This window comes from Arachis duranensis, chromosome 1 (genome assembly GCF_000817695.3).
Source record: "Arachis duranensis cultivar V14167 chromosome 1, aradu.V14167.gnm2.J7QH, whole genome shotgun sequence".
NCBI classification, from domain to species: Eukaryota; Viridiplantae; Streptophyta; class Magnoliopsida; order Fabales; family Fabaceae; genus Arachis; species Arachis duranensis.
This window is the reverse complement of record NC_029772.3, coordinates 5,038,164-5,049,361: the sequence shown is the minus strand read 5'-3', so window position 1 is coordinate 5,049,361 and position 11,198 is coordinate 5,038,164. Positions and strand designations below refer to the sequence as shown.

General features: G+C 29.2%; 1 protein-coding gene across 1 annotated transcript; it reads left to right on the top strand.

Moving 5' to 3' along the window:
* The first annotated feature begins 4,841 nt into the window (after positions 1-4,841).
* LOC107493558 (uncharacterized) lies at positions 4,842-10,398 on the top strand. Its single transcript, XM_052252368.1, has 9 exons — positions 4,842-5,248; positions 6,140-6,344; positions 7,070-7,160; positions 7,343-7,488; positions 7,662-7,905; positions 8,662-8,766; positions 8,841-9,023; positions 9,202-9,403; positions 9,681-10,398. The coding sequence occupies exons 1-9, from the start codon at positions 5,092-5,094 to the stop codon at positions 10,157-10,159; spliced, it is 1,812 nt and encodes a 603-aa protein (XP_052108328.1). The 5' UTR covers positions 4,842-5,091; the 3' UTR covers positions 10,160-10,398.
* Positions 10,399-11,198: the final 800 nt, after the last annotated feature.

Sequence of the window (11,198 nt, the reverse complement as noted above, 5' to 3'; positions counted from 1 at the left end):
ACTAATATTATGTTAATTCAGTGAGAGAATTATATAATTGACTAAAATAACTTTTTTTTATTTTGATCTAAAATACGCATCGAAAAAATAAAATTTCAATAAAAACTTATCAAAGTTTTATTTATCTTATTAAGAATCATTATCACTAATAATTAATAAAAATAACCACATATATAAAAATTATTAAAAAAATATTTGAAAATAAATAACAGAAAATTCCACTATCTTTTTCTAAGAAATATTAAAATGATATTCTCATTCTTTTTATTTATAAAATGTACATTTTCTTCTCTTATAACTTTTAAAAAACCACCTCTTTAATCTATTTTAATTTTTTTCTGTTAACTAATATTAAATTTATCTATTTTTTAAGAAAAAATAAATAATTTTTTACAAAAATACTCTTTAGCAAAAAATTATTTTTATATTTTATTATTAATTTTTTCAATATCAATATATATTATTTAATATTAAATAAAAAAATCTTACCATTGTTAATATATATAATAATTAGCGCAAAACACTCAATTAAGCCAAGGGGGTGGATTTATTTACAAAAAATCCGTCAAACCAAAATCTGCTTCATGAATCAACCAAATCACGTTTATATGTAGTTCGAATCAGGTTCATTCGAACTCTATTCACACATAATTTGAATCATGTTGATTCAAATTATACACAAACGCACACACACATTAATTCAAATCAACTTGATTCGAATTACATCCACAGTAATTCGAATCAGGGTGATTCGAATTACACTTACACACGTTGCAAATTACACTCACACACGCTGCACAAGCACATAGTAATTCGAATTACTCTTAATTCTGCCCAATTTTTATTAAGAAATTAATAATTGATTTAAAAAATTAATAATTTAAAAATAAAAAAATTTGTAATGTCCTAATGACTTAGGACATTAAAGAAATACTCTACATAGTCAATAATAATTTAGAAATTAAAAAAATATAGTTATGAACCAGTATTTACCTAAATTATTAGAATATTACAAACTTTTATAGTACTCCGATCCTAACATTTTTTAAGTCATTTTTTTAAATTGTTTTCCATAAAAAAGGGCTTAGAATGGCTTAAAATACCATTTATTCTAATACACCTTGCAAACTTTTATACTAGAACATTACAAACTTTTATAGTATTTCTAATATTTTTTAAGTTATTTTTTTAAATTGTTTTGTATAGAACAAAGGGCATTTTAAGCCATTTTAAGTCATTTTCTATGCAAAATAATTTAAAAAAAAGGCTTAAGAAATGTTAGGAGTACTATAAAAGTTTGTAATATTCTAGTAATTTTGGTAAATATTGGTTATAACTATTTTTTTAAAATTTTTAAATTATTATTGACTATGTAAAGTATTTCTTTAATGTCCTAAGTTATTAGGACATTACAAATTTTTATAGTATTCCTAACATCTTTTAAGCCATTTTTTAAAATTATTTTGTATAGAATAAAATATTTTTTGTGGTATAATTTAAATAAATCTATTAAAAAATTTTATAAAAAAATATTCATGAGCTATTATAAATGGGCAAACGAGTATTGTATAAAATTCGAATTGATAGCTCATTAATATTTTAAAAAAGTCTCGTAATTAAATATTTTGTTAGCTTTTCAGTGTGTGAGTGTAATTCAATTACCCTGATTCGAATTACTGTGGGTGTAATTTAAATTAGGTTGATTCAAATTAGTGTGTATGCGTTTGTGTATAATTCGAATCAACATGATTCGAATTATGTGTGAATAGAGTTCGAATGAACTGATTCAAACTACATATAAACGTGGTTTGATTGATTCATGAAGCAGATTTTGGTTTAGCGGATTTCTGTAAATTTCTTTCTCCCTTGACTTATCAACTGTGAATTGTCCTAATAATTAATATATATTGATATCGAAAAGTAATCTTACCAAAATTTTTTTATTTAATATTAAAATAATATATATTGATATTAGAAAATTAATAGTAAAATATAAAAATAATTTTTAACGAAAATTGTTGAGTTAAGAAATTAACTAACTCAATTTGTCTAATTAACTAACTCAATTGATGATGACAAACATTGATCTAATGTATTAAACACCTAATTAGCTTTTAATTGTTATTATTAATGTTGCGGCCCAATGAGATAGAGTAATTGAAACAAAGATAGTTATTATTAATAATTACAAAATAAATATATTAAAAACTTAAATTTTTTGTATTTTTAATAAAAATATTCTCAATTTGTAATCTTAATATGTATCTTTAGGACACAAGATAAATTTTTATAATAAAAATATTATATTGCATAAAAATCAACTATAAAATTGTTTATTAACCATTATGTATTTGTGTATAAATATATTTAGTGTTTAATTAATTTTCAATATGTATTTTGTATTTCAATATATATTCTATATGGGTAGTTACTTTTTATGTACATATAGCATAATTATTGTTATAATTATATTTTATTATTGTAAAATATGATTAGTCTTCAAAATATATAATTTACAAATTAAAATACTAAAATAATGATTTAAATAATAATATATAATTTATAATTCTATTTTTTAGGTTTTATATTTTTAAAAAAATTGAGTAATCTTTTTTTTAAGTAATACAATTGAAATGTCTCTTTATATATACAATATCACTAAATAATTATTTAAAAATTCACTTCTTATATAATCAAAAGCCAACTCTCAATAATATTCATAGTTAAAAATATTTTTTCAATTAATATAGTTGTTACAGAAAAAATTAAAACTAATTTTATAAAAAGAAAAATAATATCTTTTGATCGAGTTCATTTTTAAGAAAGAATACTAATCTTATTTAAATTGAGAATTGATCATTTTAATAAACATCTAATATGAAATTCTTAAACTGACTATTAAGTATCAAAAATTGAGTAAAAAATTATTGTGGGGTCAAATTCAATAATTTAATGAAGACAAATAAATATTATTATTATATACTACTAAAAAAATTGAGAAATGTTAGGGGGCCAACAACTTTGTGATTAGTAGTCATCAAATAGCCATCAATGATAATTTAATGGTGTGAGATTGGTGTGAGATTTCATTCAATGGCTCACATTTTTCTACTAGTTACATGCTGGCTAAAATTCAATAAAATTTTTTACCCTTAGACTTTTCCAAAAAAAATTTCAAATTGTAGTGAGGTAAGTTGCTCTTTCTACAATATATATAGATTCGTCTCTAATTCTAATGATAAGACTCTCCTTATTTTCAAATGGCTTTTAAAAAAAAATTAGTTATCTACTTTTTTTTATAAATATTTTTATATAAAAAATTTATTTTAAAAGTTTCATAAAATTTAAATATCAACGACTAATATAATTTAAATAAGGCTTAAACCTAATTTAAAAATATTAGCGCGTTATAAATTAAAGAAATATAATTTCCTTTTATAAATATTTTTTAATAAATTTTTTATTTTTGGTATTTTGAAATGTTGTAAATCTACTAAAATGAAAAGTGGGAATTTTTTTTGGACATTTAAAAAAAGAATTAAATACATGTTGCTGTAAAAGGTAAACTTTAGGGTGGATATGTACGTTTAGAGGCACATAATAAAAAATACCTCCATTTTCGTAAAATTAAAAATATCTACAATAAACACATCTAAACAGCGGCCACATCTCCATACTATATTAATGTAACACTGATCGGCTATTCAAGTTAAAAGGACTAGTGGCTCCTAACGTGACATGCTTCTTCAAAAATAGACATGTATACACGTATCACGTTATTGTTATCTGAAGAAGAATATTTATAAATCTTTATGGATTTACATCTTTACGGTATAACGACCCTTAACTTATATATGTAGAGAACTAACTTGATAATTAGTTACCTTCTAGTCTTCTACTTACACTTAGCAGCTAGAACTAAGCATATTAGCCAATGAGTCCCTCAAGTTGTCAAGGAACTTTGTAAGTAGACCCAAAAAATGATTTTCACAATGATTTCTTTAAAAAAATAAAAAGTGGATATTTATAAAACTATTAAGAAAATTTTTAACATTGTAAAGCTTACAATTATTTTGAAAGTAAATTCAGTAACTACGTAGATAATTTTGTTATTTTGTGAAAATAAGTGAAATAAGTAATTTTTATTTTTTTTTCATTTTAAGAACTAAAATAACTCACATTAAATCATAAGAACTAATTTGAATTTATATATATACATTAGCAATATATCATATGACCATTATTTATAGGATTAAAATCCAAGTTTGCATTCCTAATCTATATGAAAAACTTAGTTCAAAATAATTCAACATCTTTTAGATTAATTAAGTATGCATTTGATTTGTGTTAATATTTTTAATATTTTATATTTTTAAATTTCTTTCAAAAATAAGAAAATAAAATATTAAGAGGTAATATATCTAACCACTCAATTAAGTATTTGTTTGTGCATTATTAAGTTGATAAAATAAGATTTTCTTTTAATGAAAAAAAAAATTAGGATGTTTGATAAATTTCTAATAGTAAAACTAAAAGCATTTAAAAATAAAAAAATATTATTTTTGAAAAACTTCAATTTACATCTATTTTTTTAAAATTTTTTTTCACGTAATAAATAAATAAAAAATACTTTTATATGATTATATCCAAATATAATTGATAAATAAAAATAAAAATTTATATAAAATATTCAAATATAAAATTATTTTTATTTTTTTATAAATTTTTTTAAAAAATATATTTAAAAAAAATTTTAGATACTCAGTTGAAACAAGCTCCTTGTGTCTGCTTTATAGTATGTTCTTGTCCGATAGTCCGAGTACTTTTATCAAATATTTAAAACTTTTCAAAGCATTTTTGTGGCGATGGAATAAATGATTGGAGGGCACAATTTTTTGCACTATAATTAAGGAAGTGCAGACTGCAGATGTTTGCTGAAAACGGAACAACTATCAACGTTATCCGCAACTACCACCTACCTACCCTCTTTTTGTCTTTTTTTTTTTTCTGTTAACCGAACTTCTATTCGATTCTTTCAGCTCTAACTAACTCAAATTGAATTGATATTCATCCAATCAAGAAACAAAAGCCATGGAGGATGATTGTTTGTACAAAAATCCAAAGGCGCCCATTGAAGCGCGCGTCAAGGACCTTCTTTCCCGGATGACTCTGCAGGAGAAGATTGGTCAGATGACTCAGATCGAGCGTAGTTTTGCTACCCCTTTTGCCCTCTCACATTTCTCCATTGGTACTTTCTTACTTACCCCTTCCTCAATTGACTTTGAGTGTGTCACTCAAGTGTGTGCTTTCATGTTTTCCTACCTTGTGTATGTTTTGGGTGGAAAATGTAATTAATCCCCTAAATTATGAATCGTTGTTTATGTGTACTCTATAGACATGATACATAACAGGATTGCACAATGTTGTCGTTTGATCCATGTAACCGACCATATCTGGCTGATGTTGCTTCTTTGTCTTTGTGTACTTTATGGCTCAAACTTTTCTAGTGAAGACGATAATTGAGAACTGTAGGATGGTTTGACATAGATGACTAAATTGCTTGACATATCATGTGTCCATATTTTAACTATCATCTTCAGTATACGTTTGTGACTTTGTATTCGGTGTTGTTGACAAAGTAGCAATGAACTTGTTGGAAGTTGAAATGATTTTGACTTGAATTACCCAATTGAATGTGTGCCTTAAAAGTCAGAACCTTGATCTCTACGTGTATGTAAGTTTTAGCCCTCCTTTTTTTTTTTCTTTCATAAGCTTTGAAGTTGGAAAATGGAAGAAGTTTCAGGGACCCCAATTAAAAAAAGCTTCATAAATAATGAGAATTTTGATGTCTGTGTGTATATTTATCGGTCCATTTGTGCAAGCTTTGAACTTTTTGAACAAGTTTGAGGGACCTCAATTGAGAAGGTTTCTTGCATAAAAAGATAAAAAGGAAATTTGATGTGTGTATCTTTGTGCTTACATCTTCTGCTAGCTCTGGGCTAGTTGGGAGTTGAATTGATTTCAGTGTACCCCAAATTGAGAGCTGGTCTTAGAAATGGGAACTTTGATGTCCCCGTGTGTGCTTGTGGTGTTTTGGACTTGATCCTTTGTTGGCATTTGACTACATGTTCATTTATAGGCAGCATACTTAATTCTGGAGGCAGCATACCTTTTGAAAATGCTCGTTCATCGGATTGGGCTGATATGATTGATGGCTTTCAAAAATCGGCTCTCAAGTCAAGGCTTGGAATACCAATCATCTACGGGCTTGATGCAGTTCATGGTAATAATAATGTTTACGGTGCAACCATATTTCCTCACAATGTTGGCCTCGGAGCTACTAGGTTTGTATGCACTTTTCCTGTCCTTTAGAACTCAATTAGCATATGAATTTAATACTTTTACATTGGGCAGTGGTTAAAGAGTAAAGCAGTATGGCATGAAGTAATTATGTGGTTTTATTGTTTGACTATTTTTGAGAAAACAATGCATAATTATGAGAAAAGAACAATTGATCCGGGGTTTCATTTGACAGGACTGCATGTTAGTCTGTCATTTTAAATATGTTTAGTCAACAGTAGCCGACACTAATAATCGTATTTCTTATACTGGAGAGATGGGAATGTGCTAAAAGATATTGTTTTGAAAGCTTCTTGATATGTTGATAATGTGGATTAAAATGCTGTTCAACAATGTTCATTCATACAAAATATAAATGTGATATTGAGCTGATAAAGTGATACAAAGTTCAATAGTTGTAATTTGTAAACAAATACTCAGTTACACATTCATTTAGATCCCTACAATGGAAGAGTGTGATTAGGTCTCTACATTGAATACAAATTTTCAATTAGGTTCTAATAGTCTAAACTTTCTAATTAGCCCCTCCATTGTACAAAGTTTTTTTCAACAACCAGGTTCCCTTGGTTTAAAAATTTTGTAGTCAAAACCCTATAAACCGCTTTTAGGAGTTTTACAATATAGGGATCTTAGCTGGGAGGAAACATTACATTAGATGTAGAATCCCCCTGAAATCAATTTCGGATTTTAACTGGTGGAATTCTTGTAGAGATGCTGATATAGCTGAAAGAATTGGAGCCGCTACAGCACTTGAAGTTAGAGCAAGTGGAGCTCACTATACCTTTGCTCCTTGTGTGGCAGTAAGGCACTGCATTCCACTAGCCATTCTATGCATAGATGTATTATGCTTTTGCAAATTTGCATTGCTACGGTGCACTGATTTACATGTTTCAAACAGCAGATAAAAGAAGTAAAATATATTAACTCTTGCATCTTTCTTTTATTTTTATTTTCATTAAAAGGCACTTGGTTAAATATACAGGTCTGCAAAGATCCTAGATGGGGAAGATGCTATGAGAGTTATGGTGAAGACACCGAAATAGTCAGAAAGATGACTTCCATCGTTTCGGGTTTGCAGGGCAAGCCACCTGAAGGACATGAACATGGATACCCTTTTGTAGCTGGAAGGTACCACCATACTACTGTACTAGGAAAAACTACAAAAGTTTCAAGCTAATGATATTTTGTAACAGCTTATCCAATTTGTATATTTTTTTTAATTTATTCAATTTTCTCATGTCATGAACTGACCATTACTTTTTATGTCAAGTTGTTCATGTTATGTACAATTTATTCTTCAGGAACAACGTTGTTGCATGTGCCAAGCATTTTGTCGGAGATGGCGGTACTTCTAAAGGTGAAAACGAGGGAAATACTATATTATCATATGAAGAATTAGAGAGAATCCACATGGCACCTTACTTAGACTGCATTTCCCAGGGAGTTTCAACGGTTATGGCATCTTATTCTAGCTGGAATGGGCGCAAACTCCATGCTGACCGTTTTCTTTTGACTAAAATCTTGAAAGAAAGGCTAGGTTTTAAGGTAAAACAACTCACAATATTCTCATTATAACTACTAATGTTACACATCTGCAGTTATTTGGTAAATGTAGAAATCGTTTCTCATTTTTCTTATTCAAAACACAGGGACCCTTATTGTTATCTTATTTCCATTAATAGATTATAGATAAGAAAATCATTTAAAAGCCCCCACCTAACAATCAAGCTTTGTTGAAATTTCATCAACTAAGTGGTTAGGAATTTAATCCATGCTTAGATTGAAGTTGCACATGTGGACTCATTGGGATATAAAATCGTTCGCGGGCCTCTCCAAGGAGAGTTGGTTTTTGACATGGTATCAAGGTTTCTTTGACCAATTGATCAAATAATTCGATTCTTGCCTCCCACATTTTCTAGATATAGGTTGAATTTTTAGACCAATTGATCTTAAGAAATGGGTTAGCACATAATCTATCATTCAAATTCAAAGGTCTTTGATGTGAAGAGGCATGTTAATAAAACCATTTATATGTCTTACACTGAGAATTTGAAAGTTGGTCCTTTATAACAAAACCTGTATATATGTCTAAGTTGCCAGGAGTTCAATCCTTGCAATCCTTATACTTCTCATGAAAGATAAACTGTTGTTCACACTTCAATGCCCAATGGATCTTGCATAAAGGGGTATAAAATGGTTTTATGAGCCTCCATATATCAGTACAATTTTTTTTGCCTTTTATTTTGTTTCTTCGTTTGATTATAGCACTTTTATTTTAACTATACTGCTGCTGTTATATAGGGCTTTTTGATTTCTGACTGGGAGGGACTTGATCGTCTTTGCCATCCTCATGGATCAAATTATCCCTACTGCATTAAATCTGCTGTCAATGCTGGAATTGACATGGTATAGATCTTCAACAAGTGGAATTTTTTACTAGAACTTTTTTAATTTGTTCATTTATTTAAGATTACATACAGGTAATGGTGGGTTTACAATTTGAACCATTCATTGAAGATTTGACCTCTCTTGTTAAATCGGGGGAAGTACCAATAAGCAGAATTGATGATGCTGTTGAGCGAATTTTGAGAGTGAAGTTCGCCGCTGGTCTTTTTGAATTTCCTTTTAGTGACAGATCTTTGCTAGATACGGTTGGATGCAAGGTAAGAAAATAATCTCTTTGACCCTTTCTAAGTTGATTTTTATTTCATGATTCAAATATCGACATCATTGTAGGTAATTGTGTAAACTATTGCTGCTTAACTATGTCTATATTTAAATAAAGTCAAGTGAGCAATAGTTAGAAAATTAGTTCTAACTCTGTTTACCCTCATTGTTTAGCAACATAGAGATCTAGCACGCGAAGCAGTTCGAAAGTCCTTGGTTCTGTTGAAAAATGGAAAAGATATTAGCAAACCCTTTCTTCCATTGGATAGGAAAGCAAAGAGAATCCTTGTTGCTGGGACTCATGCCGATGATCTTGGATTTCAGTGTGGAGGTTGGACAAAAACTTGGTATGGATGTAGTGGGAGGATTACCATTGGTAAGCCAATGATTTCGTTGCTTTCTCGACATATTTTGTTTCCTCTGAAAAACTGAGAACCTTTGTTGCCTTCTCAACAATACTGAAGTACTACTTTGCTCACTGCTTCATTAACTAATAAATCTAGAAATTCATTTACTCCATCTATTCCCAAGTTTCAATATTAGTTTTCTAGTAGGGATTGTCCTATACTCATACTTATGATAGCAGTTAAGATTGATTTATACATATGATTACGTTCTTATGTTACAAATGTCTTATACACCGACCGTTTTAGGGACGACAATCTTGGATGCTGTAAAGGCAACAGTGGGAGCTGAAACTGAAGTTATTTACGAGAAGGTCCCATCGAAAGACACCATAAACAGTAGTGAGTTCTCATTTGCAATTGTAGCTGTTGGTGAACCTCCTTATGCAGAGTCCTTGGGTGACAATTCTGAGCTTAAAATCCCCTTCAATGGACCTGACATTATAAGCTTAGTTGCTGAACAAATCCCAACATTGGTTATTCTGATATCCGGGAGACCCTTACTCTTAGAGCCACAGTTGTTGGAAAAGATAGATGCACTTGTTGCTGCTTGGTTGCCTGGTTCCGAAGCACTGGGAATCGCGGACGTTATCTTTGGCGATCATGACTTCAAGGGTCAATTACCAGTGACTTGGATTCGAAGTGTCGAACAGCTCGATCAACCAACCAATAGAGTTAGTTCACAAGAACCCTTGTTTCCTCTTGGTTTCGGCCTGACATATAAATAGGAGAATTTACATAATTGCTTAAGTACACCAAAGATATAGCAGGGACTCTGTAATAGTGAATGGTATTGGTGCTCCATAGGGAATATTAATTAGTTAATCCATATTATCAATGTATTATAATTGGTCCCCTTGGTTCAATACTTCAGTTCAGATGGGGAGAAATTATTATAGAGCTTATGAGGTCTTTAAACAGATCATAATAAATTGAGATATTAATAATATAAGATGGTTGTCTTTCATATGCTATGGCCTCTTCATTGTGAAGCAGTTTGAAAATCCTTTGTTCTTGTTTTGTTAGTAGAAAGTGCAAATGATCCTTGGAAGATTTTTCTTCCACCAAGAATTCCCCTTACTCATCCTGATGATCTTAGTTTTCAATATTGATTTGCTGTTGCATTTCCGTTTGAAAGATGAAGAATATGTTTTTATTATCAGGTATGAGTTCTTCTTAATTCTTGTTAAAAGCTAGAACGAGTTTCAAGTATTTCAAGAATATTGGTATTTCAATGATTTTAGCAATTAATTTCAATATAAATTTTATGATTGAAATCAACAACTAAAATCACTGAAATATTAGTATTTTTGGAATACTTGAACATTTTCTAAAAATTTAAAACATTGGAATTCACAAGTGAAACATATACATTTGGTTGTAGTGTTCTGACTTATTTTCAGCCCTTTGTTCTGACATATTAGGGTTATGTATTATTAGCTTACCGTTATATAATAAGGTTAAGGAATGTTGCATTTTATTTATTTTTATTTTTTTTTTAATTTTAAAGTAGATCCACATGCTAAGTCTTCTATAATTGGAACTCTGACAGAGTAGCAATATGTGAATATTCTTATATACATGGCATTATTCCTTTTTCCACTGGTGTAGTGTCTAAGGTAGATGCTGACAAAATGTCTATAGTGGCTACTCTGATAGCTAGGTGACCCTTGTTCTTAGGGCTATGGCAGTATGGCCTATGGCTGATGGAGAAAATAATGCTCTTGTTTCTGGTTGGGATCTTGATTACAAGTGCCAACTATTAGT

Bases quoted from the DNA above. Each gene is read 5' to 3' on its own strand.
- LOC107493558 (XM_052252368.1), top strand. From the start codon at position 5,092: ATGGAGGATGATTGTTTGTACAAAAATCCAAAGGCGCCCATTGAAGCG. The intron at 5,249-6,139 runs GTACTTTCTTAC...GTTCATTTATAG, and splicing joins CCTCTCACATTTCTCCATTG to GCAGCATACTTAATTCTGGA. The intron at 9,024-9,201 runs GTAAGAAAATAA...CTCATTGTTTAG, and splicing joins TAGATACGGTTGGATGCAAG to CAACATAGAGATCTAGCACG.